Raw genomic sequence first — 21696 nt, 5'->3', positions numbered from 1 at the left:
AACGAAAGAAGCGACTTGCTTTTATAAAATAACAGGGACCCCTATCAGGCCTAGCCTGAATGAGCCCTAAATTCAATGTAATCACAAATTGGTCATATCGACGTTCGACATCCATTTTTCCCTTAAGCAAGCAACGAATTGCAATAGTCTTGTTTTTTATTAGGCAAGTTTTACAAGTGACTCTCAGTGACAAGTTTTTCCATCAAGCAAGAAATTGGTACCATGGGTAAGAGCAAGAGAAAATGGTGGAAAGAGATGTTTATCTGCTAGACTCCTAGCTACATTTGAAAGTTGAAATCTCTTGAAGCGTTGCATTTTCAGTGGCACGTTTATGTCATCAAAGCTTAAATTACATGACTTTCTTTAAAACTTTTTAAGTGTTATCTTCTCTGTGAAATATTTTTGACCCAAAGGAGTCTACTTGGGAAGCTACGTTCTTGTTAGTTTTATTATTGTTTTATAACCCAATCAAAAAACATGTTAGTCTTACAGGGGGTGATGTCAAAGAAACTCGAGCGTAGTTGTTCGGTAAAAGCTAATAGAAGTAGCTAGAAGTGGGAAAGTGGGAAAATATTTTTGAATACCATAATCACCGTTTGGCAACGGCAAGAATTGTTTTACTTGTTGAGCGCAGTTTTCAACGGCGAAACCAAAAATGACAAAGAAATAAGGCAAACTCTTTTCTCTGGTTTTAAGTCTTGCTCGGCTTTGTGATCTCCTCAAAACAAAACTTGAGCAACATGCAAACATTTGTTTTTTTCAGCCAGTGAGCAGTAAATTCCAAGCCAACCGTGACTTGGTTTAGTACAGGTTACATGTTTTCACTCTTAGTTTTGATATCGGTTCAATTTATTATTTCTTGCTGGCCCGATGTATGCTTTGTTTTTCGTTGTGATCAGGAAATCAGTAACCCAACTGTTTGCCTTTTCTTGGCCATGATTCGGTCCAGTGATGACAAATTCTGAGCCCGCAGATTTCGTCAAGCAGTTTATTAGAATGACAACTTTCGGAGTATTCTCGAGTGCTCGCGACAGTACTCGCTATTGTTTGATATCCGAAGCTAATCTCGTTCCCAGATCTTTTGTGGACGAAGCCGAAGGCGAGATCTGGCAAAGTAAGAAAATTTCTTTTTCTTGATTGGCTGCTGAATTTGACTCCTCTCCAATCCCTTCTTTGAACATTTACGCGGTTTTCCGCGGCAAACTTGAATGTGTCAAATGTTACAAATATGGCGCAGTCAGGTGAATGTGCAACATTTGACAAAAACACAACAAATACCAACCAGAGGTTTGCGATTGCACCGCAGCTCTCAGAGCCTCTAGCTGTTTAGTTTTTAACTTTAACGCAGGCGTTCCCCGTTCAGTTAAGGAAAACTTCAATGCGCGGTCAAATTCAGTATTTGACACGTACGCCATGTCCAGGGGCAACTTCCACAGCGACGAGCAAGGATGCTGCTTACAATATTTGCTAGCTAACTTTAACCTACAAAACAAACTCACAACTAACTTAATTCTCTGCCTGACCCTAAGCTAACCTAAAAATACTGCAACGTGGCTTAACCTATAAATTCTACACGCTTGAGTCAGTCTTCTGAGTCCTTCTCTTCCGCCATTTTGGGAATTTATTTTGGGAATTTATTTTGGGCATGCGCACTTGCCTCGCCTGTCACACTCCTGACACGTGGTACAAATCGGCTTTGGCCAGCTCTCCCTTCGGCTTCGTCCACAAGAGATCTGGGAACGAGATTAATCCGAAGCTTTTTACGAATACTTCACCGAAGATTTGACGATTTCCGATGTGAGAACAAACGCTCAGAATAATTTATCAATTATTGATATTAAAAGTAGACTTGCTAAAGTATTTTTCCTTTTTTTCAAGCCCCGAATTTTACTGTTTTCTGTTATCTTGTCAGACTAAACTGAAACTGGATGTAAAATCAACCAGCACCTAAAAACTGATCGTCATCCAGCCTTTTTCAACTATGAGTACAAATTTATTCAAGCAGTTCACATGAAATGAAACGAGCCGGCTAAAGTAGGCTAACGTAACACTCCCGCGTAACATTATCTTGAATTCTCACAACTCAGAGTATAAGAAATGTACCCAGACCAGAGGGAAGAACTTGTGTGTCGATGTCAGGACTCGAGGAGATAAAGATGCAATATTGACACAATTATGAATAACAGTATATAATTATTAAGGTCTCAAAAAACCAGCTGAATGAATTTTCGACGGTTATCGTTAATTAATCATGAAAGCTGGTTAACAGCTTGCTAAGGCTTAGGACTTCATTGAAATAACACAGGCATTTTATGTGAAAAAAGTCGAAAACACGGCTGTCTCATATTGCATATTATTACGGCGCCTGTTTTTCTCCGGTAGAGTCTGCGAAGTTGTTTTCTGTCAGATCTTGAATTCATTCTCATTTTCTGGGTTTTGTTTCCCGCATGTACATTCCGCTATAAAGTATTAGGTACCTTACTTCTTTAGTACACGAATATATTAAATTTAAGGCTATGTTTAACTAAGGCCGTAACATTTCCGCCGTGGATAAGTTTCCACATTGTCCGCGCTCTCACAGGGTTCAGTTGACCTGCACCTCTTCAAGAGCTCTATTTTTATTCGTTCTTTTTAATTTGCACCTCTTTTGCTCTTAGGCCTGGGGGTATTGTTTGCGTTGTCTACCTATTGTTTCGTTTGACCAGTAATAAAGAACCTTGTAAACGGTGCAAGTCTCCCCACAGGGCCTTGGGAAAAAATCCTTGCTTTGAAAAATTGAGATCAATTATATCTCTGATGGCAAGGTCGACGTTGGAGAGTTGTTTCTTAGACGTCTCGCTAGAGTGCTGTGGAAGGAACAGTTTGAGTTTCAGTTGTTTTGATCTGCTTCACAAAACAAGACAGGACTCGAAGTCGTCGATGAGATCATTCCGTCCGCGATGATACGTAACGCTCGTTGAAATTCATCATTGTCCAGCGTTGTTCAAAGAACAGCGAGATACTGTGCAAATGAATGCTGGCTGAAACTGTATGAATGCATCCAACTGTGTGCTGATTGTGGCCGACAGCCTCGGCATGTATGAGGGAATGACAACGGCCTTTGGTCCAACCACCAACAAATCTGCACCACTCAAATCATCCAATGGAGAACTTGGGTATCACCGAGTGTGGTTGGCCAATGAAGAGGCGGGCTGATCGCTAACCGTTTGGGAGATACCATTATAATACTGTCTCCATTTTGTTTGGTCATCAGTAATTCAACGCTTTTGTAATACCATCGGAAGAAGAGGTACTGAAATCATCCATTCGAATCGTCCACTGGAGAACTTGAGTATCACCAAGAGTGCTTAGCAAATGAAGAGGCGGGCTGAATGCTACTCTTTTGGGGATATCCAATAGAAATACTGTCTCCATTTTGCTTGGTCATTAGTAATTCAACGCTTTTGCAATACCATCAGAAGAAGATGAGTGTACTGAAATCGTCCACTCAAATCGTCCACCGGAGAACTTGAGTATCACCGAGAGTGATTAGCAAATGAAGAGGTAAGGCTGAATACTACTCTTTTGGGGAGATGCAATAAAAATACTGTCTCTATTTTGCTTGGCCACCAATAATTTCAGTATTTTGTATTACCATAACACGAGGATGAGTGTACTGAACGTTTCAGGTAAAGCTGTCAAAGATAATCTTGCAACTCGCCAAGTTAGAACCACTTTTTTTTTCTCGTCATATAATGCACTGCTTTCAAATGTCTCTACTGTACGCACTTTCTCGTCCAGCTAAGGAGCTATGCTAAAAAGTCCAGCTAAGAAGTCCAGCTAATAAGCAATTGAATTTATACGTGAAACTGAGTGACATCGAATGTATTTTTCTCAATGTGTTTCAAAACGAGTTCTTTTCTTTTCCATAGCTCCAAAGATGCCAACAGGAAGACTAAGTCAATAGCTCGCAATGAAGTTTATAGTTTTAACTTGTCTCATGCTAACGCTTTCGTGTAGTCAAATTATACATATTATAATTCAAAACATTCCGGACTCAATCTTCAAGAGCTTTTGGCGACAGTTCTTGAATCTTGGCGGGAGGAGTCGGTGTAGGAATCGGAGAGAGGCCGGGTTCTCCATTTTGATGGACACACAGCGTGTTTGTTGAGGAAGCATCTACAAACCTTTCCCCTCCCATCTCAGTCCCGTAATACGTGCTGGTGATGTCCATGGAGGGATGGCCTCTAGTGTGGGTTATCGTCGTTTCTCCTGTCTCGTCATCGAGAGAATTCATCTTCACGCGATGAACCAGCTAGTATATTATGAAAAATTCAAATGCATTAATTAAAGAACGTTTTTTATCACAAACATAGGAGAATATTTCAACATTAAATGTTCATCTGAGCATTTTAACTCAGTTAATTTCTTTAACCGTTAAGAAGGTTAAAGAAATTTTCTCGTTAACCCTCTTAAACTCGTCACGAAGACCCTTTTGGTTTGAGGAAGAGAAAGAGAGAGAGTACCGGGCACAACATTAACTCTTCCCATCAGCGACTTCCGTTGGCGTCACGGTGTAGAAATAATTCCAATTTTCCTCTTTTTTAAATATAACCTTTTTCTACATGTAAATGAACTTTTAAGATCTGTTTTATTATCATTACTAGGTATTCTTAGTTTTCATGTTTACTTTACTTTACTTTAATGAAAACCATTATCGGCGACGTGGGATTCCCTGTTTCAAGAGCTCTTATGCATGTTGACATCAGACTAGCTTATATCACCACCAAGCCTCGGTTTGAAAATGCAAATTGTAAATTTCATCGGGAACAACTAGATTTCCAAAGCGGCAAAAATGAAAACAGCCAAGTGAAAACAACGCGAAGAGGTCAGAGGTTTGAGGAAATTTCCTGCAAACGAGCCTTGGTGGTGAATGTAACCATGCATAACACCTGTTGAAACATCTTTGTTACATTACAAGACAGGTTGAACGGTAACAGAGTTACAGTCAAACCAAGTGAAGCGTACTCCTCAAGATTACCTTGACGAATTGATTATTTGAATGTTGAACCCGCTAGAATGCAATAATGAATTGATTATTGGAAAATTGGATTCACTAGTCGTTCCAAGAATACGGCTAATGGGTTTAATGTTCAAAAAAATCAATTTACTATTGATTTTTGAAATGACTAGCGAGTTCAATATTCAAATAGTCAATTCATTATTCCATTCTTGAAACGATTAGCGGGTTAAATATTTAAATAATCAATTCATTAATGTAATCTTAAGGGGTACGCTTCACTTGGTTTGACTGTAATCCCAGATCAGGCTTTGTTGTCCAGGTAACCTCTGTCAAATAATCGTTAGATATGGTATCCAGTCCTCCGGCGGATAATTTTCCACGCGCGTTGCGCACTTGTTTTCGTGGAGGATAGAAATGCATGTGAAGCTGCTTGGGCTTTCCACGTGAGTAAAATGCGCGTAACACGATTGGCTTCTTCTAAACCCATCTGGGATTTCTGATACTAGGAGAGATCTAAAAATAACTCGAGAGTAATTACCTTGGATAAAAGGCCTAGACTAACTCTGCAACCTTTCATGCTCTCTTGTACATTATTATTAGTCTTTGTAAGACCTGCAAAGCCCCTCAAATTCAACCTGATCTTTACCTTGGGTATGAAGATTAGGGATATGGTAGCGATGGCGGGAATTATTATACACACACAGAGCGCAGCATAGAGCTGCTCATACTGTTCAGTATTTAGAATCAGCGCCAAAAATGCACCGATGGTAGACAGTACAACCACGTTGTACACGCAGATGCCGATGACACGTGAATCATTGAGATGCGCGTACACAACGTTTCTTGTCTCATAAGAGAGAAATAGGCCATACAGCAACAGGATTCCCTTGCAGACGTAGATTAGAGCCAACCATACGGTCAGATATTTAGCTGTGCATGTATTCAATGTGGGTATGATGATTATGTTCGGTGTGTCTGGATTTCGCTATAAGAAAAAAACAATGGATGTTACGTTTTTTCTCGTTATTAATTCCTGGCAGAGGTTTATAATCAGTTAGATCTCACATCAGCGTTTCCACCCCTGATAGGAGTCGGCCTATACATCATAGCAGGAGTAGAGAGTTTATTCTAAGCTAATAAATATTACCTGTTTTATAATTTGTACATTAGTAGTTCTTACTAAGCATTATTGTTTTGTTGTAATCACCAGTATAATTATTTCAATTGTCTCCATTTACCTTTTGATAACGCTTAGTTTTTCTTTAATACCTCGGCAAGCTTTCAGTCATTCATTCATTCATTCATTTCGTCAGTCAGTCAGTCAGTCAGTCAGTCAGTCATTCAATCGATCGATCATTCATTCATTCGTGTGAATAATGTAAATAGGATCTAGGAAAGGATCTAGGAAAGGACCCAATAAAAATGGCAATAAGAACACGATTTAATCAAACAAACTAAAATAAAACAATCTTTATCTGTCTGAGAGTTTTCATTGATCTTTCTAACCTCTTCATTAAAATTATGCTGTTCCCATTTCAGCGGATCCTCAACTTCCCAAGCGGTCAACAAAGCCACGTCAATCAAAACAATCCCACCCACCATTGCAAGCATCCACCAATCAGACAATGGGCCCAGCTGTTGAATGACAAAGAATTCACGTGTTAGCACTTGCTAGACAACGAGTTGCCTAGGAAACTAAGGGTGCTACGTCTCAGATGTAAAAAGTAGCCCAATTTCTACATCCTTGTTCCTTTTGGGCTTGTTTTACAACAACAACAACAGCAATAACAACAACAACAACAGCAACAACAGCAACGACAACCTTTATTGCACTCGTTCTTGCGAATTAAAGTGCATTTTGAAAGAAACGAAAATTAAAATTCGACAGAGTGCTGGATCTCGGAGTAACCATAGGGAGTCAGCAGTAGAGCCAGGCAGCCAATTAAGATATTATATAAATAGATGAACGGGAATAAAGGTACATGCAATGCAATGGACCTTTGGGATAAAAACACAAAACAGCTACACGACACACAGAGCATTTGCATAGCCAATTTCATAGATCCACTGACTTAAAAGTGAAGATGAATTAACTTAAATTACAAGAAAGTCCTGAAGATAATGCAGCAAAAGAAAATTATAAACATACAACTATAATAACACTGGTGCTTAGTAACTAATAGTTTGAAGATCTTTTCAACCAAGGTTATTTTATTTTTTCAACACAAACATGATTTGATATATGGTAACTTACATTTTTACAACAACTGTCTAATTTCTCGCGCGCTGATTGGCTCATTTTTATCATCAATAAGAGTACAGACGGATAAAATGTTAATTTATGCAAGGTTTCAAATTCAACTTTCAGCTGTCAAACTGTTCACCTTTTTAACCAATGAGATTTTATGGTCTTTTTCAAGAAGCCAATCAAAAAGCGAGAAAAGCTATCGACAACGTTCGCGTCATTTTGAATAAAATTCACTTATCTTTGTTTACGCAAGTTTACGGCGTCTTTTCCCCTCATTTATTCTCGGCATTTGACCATTTTGGGGTCTTGTTATTGTAAAAAACAAATTGACGTCAGTTTAATAAGAGGACAGACGCATAAAAAACTGACCTCAATTTGTTAAATAGCACGTGGAAAAATTCGTTTGTGAGGAATTTGTTCCCAAGTATCTTTACTGCAATACTCACGCGAACTTTAAGACGCTTGTTGGTGCAAATCTTGTAGATTCGCCATGTTTTAATAAACATCCCTCCAAAAGCCAAGGAAAATCCTATGCTGAGAATCCATGCCCGGGCCTAGCATTTAAAAGCAAAAACGTGGTATTTAGAATGAAGTAACTCCAGAGAACATCCATAAAAACAACCATGCCGGCTCAGCTGTCGCCCAAAAATTAAATAGTCATTAGAGAACTACTTTTGCGTTTTTAATTCGATGGAGTTCACACTTTGCAGCATGATGGACAATTTAAATCCAAAGAAACATGTTTTTGTGTTGTTGTATTTTCATCTTAATGGTTTTTGGCGGGAAAATGTCGTCATCAAAGTAACGGCAAAATTTTATTTTCACTTTCTGACAAAACTAATGCAAGATTTTAAAAGGATAAATTGAGATAAATTCAAATGTGAAAAAGTTACTTTAAAAAGATTTTTAACTAAAAAAATATGGCATGTTGAAATTTGCCAAATTTGTAAAAATAGTAACAAAAAGGCGGAAAATCCAAAATAAACTCAAATCTTTTGAAAAATTAAGCTTTTTCAATAATTTGGATTTACCTTACAGATAGGAGGCATGGTTGTTTTTGGCACCTCAAAATCACGCAAGCCAAATAAGAACACGGTACTGAGACACAGGATGCAACCCACCACCACGACGTCATTAAACAGCGGTGCCGACAGCCGGATAAACCTGTTAAATGCGTGGCCATACATGAGTTAGATTTTACACGTCACACAAAACCGCATGCACCGCTGACCAAGAAATGCTACTAAACAACAATCTTCATAATTTATCCATCTCTACTTCCTGAAACTAAGATTAAGCAATTTAGGTTTTAAAAAAACAACACCTTGACAATGTTTAACTTTACAAGTAATAAATTGATCATGTGACTGATTTGCTGTAAGGGGTTGAGCTGGGATACTCTGGGGTCCTCAAGTGTTGATCATTTTTTGACCTGACCAGATTTTGCCTGTACATTTTAAAATAAATTTTGACTGAAGAAAATGCGTGAGCTTTAGACTGAACAGTAAAAATTTCAGATCTGAAGAGACCATACTGGGACCGCGACCTTTTTTGTATCCTTTCACTGGTCACTTATTCTTATTTCAAGCCGGAGTTTAGCGGAGGAGTTTATGACGCAAATGCCAAAGTACGAAAGCATACCTACAGCACACTTACTTGTACTTCCGGTAGTATCGATTGAACACCAGAAACACGATCCCTAATAGAATACCAATGGATGCTGCGGTTGAGAAGACAACGAACAGTTCCAAGGTAATAATTTGCAATTTCTGTTGTTTTTGCGACCGGTCCAATGGTGTGCGGCCATCTTAGAGTAACACACACACAAAAACAATTAAAATGCTGTTTTTGTTTATGCCCCGTCAGTGTTATGATAATAATAATAATAATAATAATAGTGTTATTAATAATAATAATAATAATAACGATGATGCTGATGATGATGATAATGATAATGATAATAATAAAACAGTGGATAATCCATTAGCACTTGCTGTCATCAGCTGAGTCATGCCGCTTGGTAACCTGCGAGTTCGGTCAATAGTGTGTCTTTTAGTTACCTTCTCTTCACACTCTCAACGTTGTTATTAATATAAAAAAACTTATCTTGGTGAGCCTTATATTGGCCTTGAAAAAGACCCATTTAAATAGTGACAGCTTCCCTGTACCTTTCCATAGAGTGTCCTTGGTGGCGTTAAACAAGTCAAACTTGTCTAGTTTAGTATAATGTTGGCCAATTGGTACTAGCTTCGTTCCACCCTCTGCGACAAGGGACAAAGTGAATAAAGAATTAGTGCATTGCTGCTATCCTGAGGTACGCAACTGCTGCTCATTGAGACATTACTGGTTACAGCGTATTGACCAATAAAAAGCTCCAAAAGGAAAATCATAGATACTGGTAATTAACATGAAACAACATTTACATATCTACATCCCACATAGGCTACCATCACAGTTATCACAGTAAATGCAAAACAAATACATTGATACTTTCAGTGATCAATTCAAAGTCAGTCTATCAAATACGGCTCTAACACAAGGCCAATCTTTTCCGAGTTTAAACATTCTACCAAGAAAGCTATGTACCTTGGAATTGCTTTACTACTATTATTCCTTCCCTCTCCTCATTGCCAGTAAACGAAACTGGACCCTGAAAACACACAAAAAAGACACCGTTACCTATGGTCAATAAATGGGAACTAACCAGCTTATGCATTGCATGCTGCTTCCCCACTACGCACCTTACTCGCTAGTATTGTTCATCAGGTGACAAGGACAATTTCATCAGGTCATCACATAATTAGCCTATAACACCAGAAGTAATGGCCTAGACCTTTAAATTTCCTACAAAGCAAGGATGTTTCTATTCTGGAGCCCTAGCTTTTTAGAATTTACCACCGTTTTTGAAAAAAAGTTGATTCCTTTTTAGTTTTTATGATGATGTTTTGTGATTATTAGTTTTTTTTTGAAATTCTAGAGTACTTACAATTGTTTTCAATTATGCTTATTTACAAATTTAGGATTCATAGATTGACTAATTGCTATTAGTCAATCCTAAAAAGCTAGGGCTCCAGAATAGAAACATCCTTGCTTTGTAGGAAATTTAAAGGTCTAGGCCATTACTGCTGGTGTTACAGCCTAATTATGTGATGACCTGATGACAGTTTTTTTAAGCGTGCTTTTTTAAATTGAAAATTTTATTGTAGTTATTTATTTTAATTTATCTTTTAGCTTTTTACTTCTTTTCGTAATATGAATTTTTAACCTTACAAATAGCGCCTTTGGACCCTTGGGAAAGGGCGCTTTAGAAATGTTATTATGATGATGATGATGATGATGATGATGATGATGATTATTATTATATAGTTTTTACCTTGGTTAAATGTGTGATTATTATTATTATTATTATTATTATCAATATTATTATTATTATTATTATTATTATTCACAGTCGTTACTTGAGACATCACCCAACATATGTCCTCGCAGATGAAAGAGCTGCATCATGACATAAATAGCGTAAACTTCACTACTGAAAATAGAAGAAGAAAAAAATGTAATGCAATTACCGTAAGACCTTCAAAGCTCACATTACGGAGCTTTGATTCTATAGTCCTAGTTACCGCGGAACTACCAAGTATTTCTTCCACATTATACTTCAGTGGCTTATCGGCTGTTTGCAATGCGGTGCTAGCTTCTTTCAAGGCTAGTATGATGGCCCACATCGTATCAAATGCTGTTGCCATTTCAATCTTGTCTGAGTCGTCGCTGAGTTTTTTCACTTCTGGTTTACTGAAGACTTCCCTCAGGGACTAAGACAAGGAAATAAAATAGATACATCTTTGTCTTCCGCACATTGAGGGGTGGGGGAAAAGAAGGGGTCGGTCTACTCAAGAAACAAGTAAATGTATAGTCATGCAAATAAAGCTACTTGTTGCTTTTTGTGACGGGAGGGCGCAAATGAAGGATGATTTCAATTCTCCCGAGTATCAATAATTTAATTTAGAAAACAATCCTAAGAAAATACGCGCGCTGATTGGTTAAAAATCGTGTTTCTTAACAATTGGATTATGAGCCCGAGATTTCTATGTAAATGCCGTAAATGCCCTTCTTTTAGTCTTCTCGGAAATTTTGTTTCGTTTGTTTTTAAATGTTCTTTTAAAACTTTGGAGAAACGAGGAAACGTTGCAATTTTTTCGACACTAATGGTTGATAGTGTGCGATGGCTCAGCCAATCAGATTACAGCATTTGCACTAGTACATCAGTAGAATTCTACTAAAACTCGATAGAAACACAGAACTAGCACGAGCTGTTGATATCATGATGGCGCAAGCAAAGAGAATTTACACTTTGATAATCAAAGTTAACAAGTTGTTTTCCTTTTTTTCGTCGCGGTGTTTTCTGAAAGAAATAGGAAACATGTTCTCCGTATTTCTATTGAGTTATAGAAACACTCATGAAAGTTTGGGAGAACTCGAAAAAGCTGTGGAAACACTCGCCTACGGCTTGTGTTCCCACAGCATTTCTCGCTCTCCCAAACTTCCACTCGTGTTTCTATTTAACAATTAGATTATGAGCTCTCGCTTTCTATGAGGCAATAGTTGATTCGGCCTTCGGCCGAATAATCTAATTGTTTTAGTAGAATTCTAACTTAAATTAACAAAAATAATGGTTTCCAAATATTTTTCGACGCATTATTGAACTTTACGCTTTAACAAAATCGCACGTATTGAATTGTCCTTGATAAATTTGCAGTTGTTTACGTGCTCACCGGTTTTTCAATAATTTCAAGTTTTTAAAGTCAAGAATCCATTTATGTCCTTCGTTTAGTCTTCTCAGGAATTTAAGTATCCATTTACATCTAAACTTTCTTCCAAAACTTCGCAGAAACGATAAAAACGTCGCATTTCGTGGACGACCGACAGCTACTGCATTCTAATGGCTGATAGTATACGAGTAGCTCAGCCAATCATATTGCAGCATTTGCATTAGTATACTAGTAGGAATTCTACGGAAACTCGATAGAAACGCGGTATATGTTTTCTATTTCTTAAAGGGATAGGCCCTTTGCAGCCAAGCCATCACGTGACCTAATTTTCATAAAATTATGGGCTATAAGTTAACGAATGCCAGAAATGGAAAATATCAAAGTGGCTAAGTTTCAGGCCCCCGTCGTTAAAGAATGAGATTTTTTGACGGTCTGAATTTTTTTTAAAAAAATAGGAAGATTTGTATGGGAAAAGTTGATGGAGAGCACGGCCTTGCTCTCCAGCAACGTTTCCATACAAGTCCTCTACATTTTCCAAAAATTCAAACTGTCGTATAAACTTACTCTTAATGCCAGGGGCCTCAAACTTTACCATTTTGGTATTTTCGATATATTCTGGCGAATGCTGGACAAGTTTCAGGCCCCCGTCGTTAAAGAATGAGATTTTTTGACGGTCTGAATTTTTTGAAAAAAATAGGAAGATTTGTATGGGAAAAGTTGATGGAGAGCAAGGCCTTGCTCTCCAGCAACGTTTTCCATACAAGCCCTCCACATCTTCCGAAAATTCAAACTGTCGTATAAACTTACTCTTAATGCCAGGGGCCTCAAACTTTACCATTTTGGCATTTTCGATATATTCTGGCGAATGCTGGGATTCTTTAAGTTACAGCCCATAATACAGAATTTTTTCAGGAAAAATTTGATCACGTGACCCTAGCTAGTTGCAAAGGGCCCACTGAGCCACTTTTCTCGCTAAAAACAAATCAGCCGCATACAGAACTGATCGGTGTTATTTAGATATAGTTTTTGCTTCAAGGACTTTCACGCCCATTGTTTCTGCGCATCCTTACTGCGTACGTTATTCATGTCGCAACGTCACGCAACTTCTTTTCAAAGATCACTTCCTTTACTGATTTTCTCCATTTTAGCAAAAAACAAGAAAACAGAAAAAATCCGTACGCTAAATATTTCGCCTTTAAATGTCACTGACGTGGCTTCTTCTGTTGCTGACAGTTGTAAGCTAAGATCGTGCAAAATTACGAAAGCGTCTAAACCCCATGGCCTTCAATGCGCCATATCTCGAAGACGAGCACTGTGACCCTCCATTTTCTTGCCCTTTTAAAGGCAAAAATTTATCTTTACCTTATTGCCTAGTAAGTTAAGAAAAAAGATCTGTGCGTGGGAACATTTTGGGCGAAGGCAATATGTTTGGGCTACCCTTATTATAAAATCCAACCTGACCACTCAGAAAACCAATCAGAAGGCTTCTTTTATCGAAGATCAGTTTCGCAAGTTTATAAAATTCGATGTTGTCAGTTAAAAATCTTGCTTGATACGCAGTCATTCCATTTTATTAGATCTAAGACCAAAGTAGGTAATGGGATCTTTTGACATGATGTAGAGCACTTTACTTTTTAACTTTGAAAGATAAATATATTTTTGGGTGACAAACCTACGATCAAGCGACTTGGATTCTGATACACCTCGCCACACAGGTTAAGAGAGACTGGAGGCTATGACATTAATTTAAACGACTAGTCTTCTACCCAACCATGATATTGACATTGCCTAACCAAACTGACCGTATATAATGCTTTTCTTTGCCCAGACTAGGTGATACTCCTTCCCTAAACGAAATGCAAACTAAAGTGGTATTCTCCGCCTAATCGCAGTGCTGTTCTTTGCCTAAGGCTGGCGCTATTCCCAAACTGCAGTGTAAGGATTCTCCTCTACCTAGACCTAGCCCGTTTTAGATAATCATTTAACCCTCACAAAGTGTCCACACTGATTTACAGCATTGACAATTATGAGCTTTTAAATGTTTCTTACCAGACCGGAGGCAGTAGTTGTATTCTCATCAGATCGATATAAGATATTCTTCTCGAATATGAAGGCTCCATTAGCAGCTTTTTGGTACTGCTCTTTGGTACAAGCTTCGGTCTTGTTATTAGTTTTTATCTCGTTTTCAACAATGCTATACCAGTCCTCTATGGTTCCGGCATCCGGATGCAAGATCCAAACAAACTCCGGTCCATACAAGTCCATCTTGAACACCTGTAATTGAAAAATTTTGACGCCCGTTTCAACATCGTTGTTAAGCTAATCACAAATGCAAAAATACATGAAAATGCTCAGACACCCAAAATATAGCTGAGCGAGAGATACTATGATTCTATTTCTGATAACTTCCAGCCAGAATCAATTTGCTATCTAATAAATACATCCCTTCCAGAAGTCGAGACTTTTCGCATGCACTAACTCTAGAATTGCTACGGTTATCCAAGTAGTAATGGTACAATCAAAAAAACGATAACTGATTTAATGAGCCATTCGCAGGGTTAGGGTTAGGGTCTGGATTTTATATCTTGTTTCCACGGTTCTCGAATCACTCCATGGTTACAGTGGAACCCCGTTAATCTGGTCACCAACGGACGATAAAAATCTGGTCGTATTAACGGGGTGGTCGTATTAAAGTGGCTCTGTAAATAAGGAAATGACTGACTGAGCTTTTGTTCGGGCCAGAATAAAGCGGCCGTAATAACGAGGTGACCGTATTAACGGGGCGGTCGTAAGGCGCGGCTCCACTGTACTAAAAAAAGCATTGACAATTAATTTACTTTTTAGAATTGGACGGTAATAACTAGACAAGTTAAAGTTACACTGTTATAAACTCACCTCACAAAACACCAGACTAGCTCCCCTTTTATTGAATTCGCCCAGAAATATTTTAGCGTCCAATCCCTAATTAAAATTCCATATTAAAATTCATTATTTTTTCAATTTATTTCGCGAAAAATAGCGAAAGTAGTACAACTTTATGCTACACATTTTCTTACATTAATTCCTTTTAATTTTTTGTTATTATACTCTTACTTAATTATTGTCAAGGGTTTTGACATAAATAAATTGATTGACTGATTGATTGATTGATTGATTGATTGATTGATTGATTCACTGGTAAAGGTAAAGTATGATGGGCCAAGTGGTCGATATCGCCAAGGCTTATCCCGGTTTTCGGTAAGCAACCAGGGGTATTTCTACTCTCCTTCCCCCTGGATGGGACGTTAGCCCATCGCAGGGCTGGGGCTGGCCTTAGCATTACATTGGTCGGTAACCTTTCATGCCCCTCGAGAGGTACTGTAAGATAAGAATATCTTGCCCAAAACACAAAGCAATGACCTGGCAAGGGCTCTAGCCTGACCCGCTTGGTCTCGAGTGCAGTGCAGGAGCGGTCCAGGTTTGTCAGTTGCTGGACTTTGGTGTGCTACCCTCGTTAAACAAAGTTGATTTACTTCAGTTTAGTTAAGTGGTTTCAAGCGAAGCAAGATAGGATGAAAAGATGCAATAAAATAGGCTCTATTTTCAAGCTAATCCCTCTCAAATTAATTTTAGCAATGGTCTTTCGCGAATAATGGTACCACAGAGCTGCTTTGGCGGTCTACGAGAGCAAAATCTGCGTCACAGGACTGGCTATTTCTAGTCTCTCCTAGGATTTCCGAAACCGGGAGTGATCTAATACCTAAGATGGACTGCGTTAGGCCTGTGTGGGGGATTAGTCTTTAGGGTGAATTATTACCTTCAGTTTGTTAAGCTTTTTTTTGATGTCCTCTTTTATATTTTGGTGTCTCAGCAAACCTGTGTTGATTGCTTCAAATCCGATGACATCTAAATCCGGATGGTTTATAAGATCACTCACTACCTAAAAGTTGATACGAGGAACAATTCGCAATTACTATTCTAAGTGGAGTTTAGTCAGACCACGAAATACAGGTATTTGTTATTCCGCTGCGTTATTTTTTGGACAATATTTGTTTGCTTATTTCAGTGTCCACCATTAGTACAGCAGTGCTTAACACTTTGACACTTAAATAAAGTGATTTATATTTTTATTTATTTTTATATAGTTCCTACTTGGTATGAATTGCTGTTCATCCCGCTCGGTCATTGTTGATCCGTATACCTATCGAACCGAGGTAGGCAATTATCCTGTAATTAAACTTTAAAATGACACAGCGGGCTAATTTAACACTGACCCAGTTACAGCAATCTACACAATCAAACTCAGTAGGTTAGTTTCAAAGTTTTAGTTCAAGAGTAGCGAGTGAAGGGAGAGGATGGAGTCGATTATCACATGTAAATGAAATCTAGTATCCGAAGTGACCGATGGGAAACACTATATTCACTCGATGAATGACATTCAAGGAGTGAATATCAAAAATGTCTCCTAAGACCGTGCTGAAACAGAGCAAGCGGAACTCGAAAGAATATTAGGCTTAGGATTAAAAAGAGTCGCTATTTAAGAAAAAAAAATCATAATATATCAATCTACGTCTACCACCAAATTATTTATTTATTTCACCTATTAACACTTTGAAATTACATAATTCGTAATAAACGAACTATTTTTGTTAGGTTTATTAACGGATGCTTAATGTATTTTAGGCCCCACCTTTACGTAAAGTCCTCCTGTATCCAGGAAATCATACACGATCGCGGCTCTCTTCCACTTGAAGTAGTCCATTAGTCGATAGTTTGCAGCATTGAATGTGAACGCTGTTGGCGCAAACGTAAATCCGAAACTATTTTCGAGTTCGCTCACTTCAGAAGTAGTTGTTAGGTATGTCACCTGTAGAAAAGAAATAAGAGATGGTTAGTAATTAAAGTTAATTAACGCTTGTCGATTGTCAGCAACTAGATGGTCAATCCAAGACACAACTCTAAATGTTTTCAACTAGATTCCTCATTCCCAGTCATCCTTGTTTTGCTTCTTTTTTGGTGCATTTTATTGCTGCCTTTTAACACTTTAATTACTTTAAAAACTAATCCCTTCAATTTTGGTGAAAATTGTAATTGCTAACCGTATCTGTGACTGGGTCAAACTGAAAACAAATTGGATCGCTTTATAATGTACACGTGCACTATTTGCGTGTCAATTTCAAGCGCTTCAAAGAACCCTATCGCCGTCGCAATCAATCAATCAATCAATCAATCAATCAATCAATCAATCAATCAACCAACCAATTAATCAATCAATCAATCGATCGATCGATCGATCAATCAGTAAGTCAATCAATTAATCAATGACTCACTCACTCACTCACTCATCACTCACACACGCACTCACTCACGCACTCACTCACTCACGCACTCACTCACTCACTCACTCACTCAATCAATCAATCAATCAATCAGTCAGTCAGTCAATCAATTAATCAATGACTCACTCACTCACTCATCACTCACTCACTCACTCACTCACCCACTCACTCACTCACTCATTCACTCACTCACTCACTCACTCACTCACTGACTCACTGACTCACTCACTGACTCACTGACTCACTGACTCACTCACTCACTCACTGACTCACTCACTCACTCAATCAATCAATCAATCAATCAATCAATCAACCAAGCGATTAGCCAACCAGACAACCTACCAACCAACTAAACAACCAACCAACCAACCAATCTTGTTCTCCATCCAGCCAGAAACCAGCTCATAATCCATTCGCCTAGTCTTCCCGCCAGCCATTCTTATTCGGAGGCAGAGGAGGGTATTTTCGGAAATTTACGGTAATCACTTGATAATAAACTGCCCCTATTGATGCCAATAGGGCAACCCATCCCCCAACCTCCATGGTGACTTGTACGTTTCTTACCATTAATTTCCCGTAAAATCGTACTACATTCAATACCGAGGAGGCTTCGCCGGGTGTGTTAGGACCGAGCAGAATCAACGGGCGTGATCCATTGTACTTTGTGTTATCTTTCAACGCAAAGGTAGAAAAAAAAATCGCGTTGCTTGGGATCCCCTGTTGAGGAACAAAGAAATCTGTTTTAATACACTTATTGCGTTGTCTTTGGCTGCCACTGTCCACCACAAATATCATTGTTTTTTTGTTTTTTTATTTCAACATCATTGACGTATTATTTAAACACACATAGAAATTGCTTGATTACAGAGAGTCTCTGGCTACGGGATGTGAACTTCATTACGTTTCGTATAGTGAAAACGTTTTAAGGTGGCTCAATCGGATTTTTGAGTAACGATACCGTTCAACTTTGAGCGACTAGAGCACCTATTTAAACTAAATTGCCATATACATAAAATTGTTATTCTCACTTCATATACAATTGATTGAACCCCTCAACTTCCACCATGCTTTTATGCCCCAGGGCGAGCATGAGGCTTTGCGGTCTCTTCGTTTAAATTACCGGGTTTTGCCTTGATCACTGTCATTTTGCCGGCGTTCCGGTCTACACTTTCTTTTTATATGACTAGCTCTGCGATAGGTCAAGATGAAACAAATCCTGCTCTGATATTGGTTGCCTGAGCGGGAAAGATGGGAATTACACGCTGTTTCCTTCAAGAAAATAGCGGTCTTTGTGCCATCTAATAAATTTATTACTGACAAATCTTGTTTGGTCAAGAAGGTCGGATAATAGCTCTTATTTTGCAAGATTATTAGCCTCGACTGCGTCTTGTTCCATAAACACACGTAAAAGAACTTGGCCAATATCCAGCTGAGCCATATTGTCCATATTAACCTCAAGTTTGGTCCGTAATTAGTATATATTAATCTAAGAAACGTACCTTTGTGGAATAAGGGCCATCTATGACTATTTCATATTTGTCGAAGAAAGCTTTCAAATCCGAAGAGTTTTTGGCCGCTTCTATTGTGAGGTTTATCCCGACAGATGTCGCTTTGTTTGTAAGCCTTCTCTCCAGTAAGGGAATAATAATCTTCGTCTTGTTGGCGTTACATTTTAATGAGCCAATTACCACGACAATGACAAGGATGGAAATAGCCACTACACTATTCATCGCAAGTACGGTAGCTTTAGTGGAGTGCCTTGGAAATCAATAACAGGTGCGCAACTGCAATGAAAACAACAATGAAGACAGCGGGTTAACGTTGCTTACAAGGTCTTAAATTGCGTGAACTCAAGCCGCCGGTTGTAAACCAACAATGCCTTGTTTACCAATTTAAATGTGACCTCTCCGTTACACGTTATGTTGGTTTCACACGCCGACACTTACATCAACCCGGTGAAGAACATAAGAACTCGTCTTCTTCAACTGGCAAACATTTCCGTGTGAAGCACTCCTTAGCCCCAATGGGATCTTGGCAAGAGATTTATAATTTTGAGAAGTGCAAAAACAAGTTTGACTGCCTCGTTTACTAAAGGTTTTGTTATTACCAAAACATCCCAAACCAAGGCACTTGCCCCATTCATTTATATCGTGTTTTGTTGCTTTTTTTTAAAGGAAAATAAAATCGTGCTTGTAAATAAGCAAACAAACAACAAACAAACAAACTGAGCATTGCCTTAGTCATAATTTTTTCTAGCTACGGCCCTGGCTACCTTATCAATGGTAATAAAGGCTACTTATTTATTTAATGATAATAAAATTTATTCGAAGAGAAAAAAAAGCACTTTATTACAGTCGAGTACTGAGAAACTAATGGGCCTCTATACAAGTACAAATACATAGCGACTTCTGTACTTGGCTCAACTAACTTGTCTACTCCTTTTCCAAGTCAACTGGACAAGAAGGGTTTCTTTGGAACACCGAAAAAAGAGAAAGTAGCGTGTTTCAATCCTTTATAGCTGGTTTTCACATGACGTCACTAAAATTCAAACTACAAAACTATTGATCTTCCTGAGATTTTACTTTAGTGATGTATAAGAGCAGCCGAAAACTAATATTCATACAAAATTTTCACTCCGATTGGGTTCTTGGTTTTGTGATACACTAGGCTTGAATTTCTAAGCTTTGGCGTGACGCGGCATTTACATGGTGACCTTGAAAGCTGTCATGATGGTCAAAAAAGTGACTTATTTCGGAGAATTTGGCTATCTGAACAGTTCATGTCTTAGAAAAAGTATTATTTTAATGTTTTAGAGTTCCTCGAGGGATAAATTCACGCTTTTGTAGCAGTGAGAGTGAGTGAGAGGTTTCCGGCCGCCATATTGGTGCCCATACGATGGGCACCAGCATGGCGTCTCCATACAAATCTCTATAAATTTGGATAAAAAATTTCTCCGCGTATCTTGCATAAGAAAAATTGCCGTGACCAGAATCTTGGCGAAAGTCTTTGCACATTTACTTTCTTTCATTTCCCAGGTTCTAGACTTTATCTCTTGAACGGTTTTGATTTTTATTTTGATCTATTTTGAATGGCGTGACACTGAAAACCAGCAATAGGAGACGTTTCTTGAAGTGAATGAAATTCATTTTCCCAATAACAATGATCGATATACTTGGCTTCCTTCTCTCTTTGATAGCCAGAAATTAATAAAATAATTCATGTGACTGAAATGACTCCAAGACGCACGTGCACGCTCTGCGGACCTATAAAATCCTAGTCCTTAGCGACGAAGTTAGGGATTGAATGAATGAATGAATGAATGAATGAATGAATGAATGAATGAATGCATGCATGCATGCATGCATGCATGCATGCATAATCGATGTTTTATTTACATACCAGCCAAGTTCTGGAAAAATACACTTTAAAGCGCTGAAATCACTGATACCAAAGGAGCTCAAAGACAATGAATGATTTTACGACGTATAGTTGGGCAATACGGGCAGTATTGGTACTCAAGTTTTTTGTGATTGCCGACATTTCAGTCTCAGGTACAAACAATACTGCAACTCACATTTATATTAAACAAACTTGTTCCTCTGTCTAAACTGTTCGTCGAGGTTTCATTCAATCAATGTTTGCTGTAAGCGTTACTGATAGAACGTAATATCAGGGTTTTTATCCTTCCTGTCAAACAACTTGACTAATATTATCATTCGTCTTGAACCAGGAAATAATTGCATTTACTTGGTCATGTCTCGTTCAACCCTTGTAAAATTTCTGAGAAACGTTTTCGATTTAAGCGAAGATTCGTTGAGCATATGACAGATGACCTACTGACCCGTACACGCCGCTCAAACTATGTTCCAGGGAAAGGTCTGTTCCCAAATTGTTTGTTAATTCGATGTATCCGAGACACAAGAACTGTAATTGTTCATTTCATAACCAATGTTCCTCGGTTTGAATGAACACCATGTTCACTGAAACACTCAGAAAAGCGAGAAGACAGTGACGCAGCTTATAAGACTGTATAGTCCATCTAGTATGCAGCCTGTATTTGTTAGTATGTCATCATAAACTAGTATCCATGTAATTTATTTATTAAAATACATTAAAATCCAAAATAATAAAGTTCAAAACAAAAAGAAAATAAACCCCCATATGAAAATTCAAGCGCCATGACCATGTACGCGGTCGAGCTTACAGGACAGTACGATAACTAAGTAACTAGTGAATGGCCATGCTCTTTTTCATTTTTCTCTCAAGTTGTCTCTCCTTAGATTACTTCAATTAATTTAAAAACAAGCTATTATTTAAATTTCACTTTAAGTCAAGCAATGTTCAATTCATGTCATACCT

General features: G+C 38.2%; 1 protein-coding gene across 15 annotated transcripts in view; it reads right to left on the bottom strand.

Annotated features, from left to right (window-relative positions):
* Nucleotides 1-974: 974 nt before the first annotated feature.
* The window catches only part of LOC110047477 (gamma-aminobutyric acid type B receptor subunit 2-like), a 66042-nt gene continuing 45320 nt past the window's right edge, over nucleotides 975-21696 (bottom strand). For all 15 annotated transcript variants that reach the window (XM_089277258.1, XM_089277252.1, XM_089277264.1 and 12 more), the window contains 15 exons: nucleotides 18837-19121; nucleotides 17902-18054; nucleotides 16689-16865; nucleotides 15816-15938; nucleotides 14915-14980; nucleotides 14069-14293; nucleotides 10820-11062; nucleotides 9837-9900; nucleotides 9419-9511; nucleotides 8907-9057; nucleotides 8282-8414; nucleotides 7697-7804; nucleotides 6509-6637; nucleotides 5649-5987; nucleotides 975-4294 (listed from right to left, as the gene is read on the bottom strand). In XM_089277258.1, coding sequence (XP_089133384.1) covers nucleotides 4037-4294; nucleotides 5649-5987; nucleotides 6509-6637; nucleotides 7697-7804; nucleotides 8282-8414; nucleotides 8907-9057; nucleotides 9419-9511; nucleotides 9837-9900; nucleotides 10820-11062; nucleotides 14069-14293; nucleotides 14915-14980; nucleotides 15816-15938; nucleotides 16689-16865; nucleotides 17902-18054; nucleotides 18837-19067 — 2493 coding nt within the window. In that variant the 5' untranslated portion in view covers nucleotides 19068-19121 and the 3' untranslated portion in view covers nucleotides 975-4036. The remainder of the gene's footprint in view (nucleotides 4295-5648; nucleotides 5988-6508; nucleotides 6638-7696; nucleotides 7805-8281; nucleotides 8415-8906; nucleotides 9058-9418; nucleotides 9512-9836; nucleotides 9901-10819; nucleotides 11063-14068; nucleotides 14294-14914; nucleotides 14981-15815; nucleotides 15939-16688; nucleotides 16866-17901; nucleotides 18055-18836; nucleotides 19122-21696) is intronic.

Source organism: Orbicella faveolata, unplaced genomic scaffold, assembly GCF_042242905.1.
Source record: "Orbicella faveolata isolate gen_17 unplaced genomic scaffold, um_ofav_v1 contig_46, whole genome shotgun sequence".
Taxonomy (NCBI): Eukaryota; Metazoa; Cnidaria; class Anthozoa; order Scleractinia; family Merulinidae; genus Orbicella; species Orbicella faveolata.
Note: the sequence above shows the minus strand (reverse complement) of the source record. Positions and strands in the feature narration are given on the sequence as shown.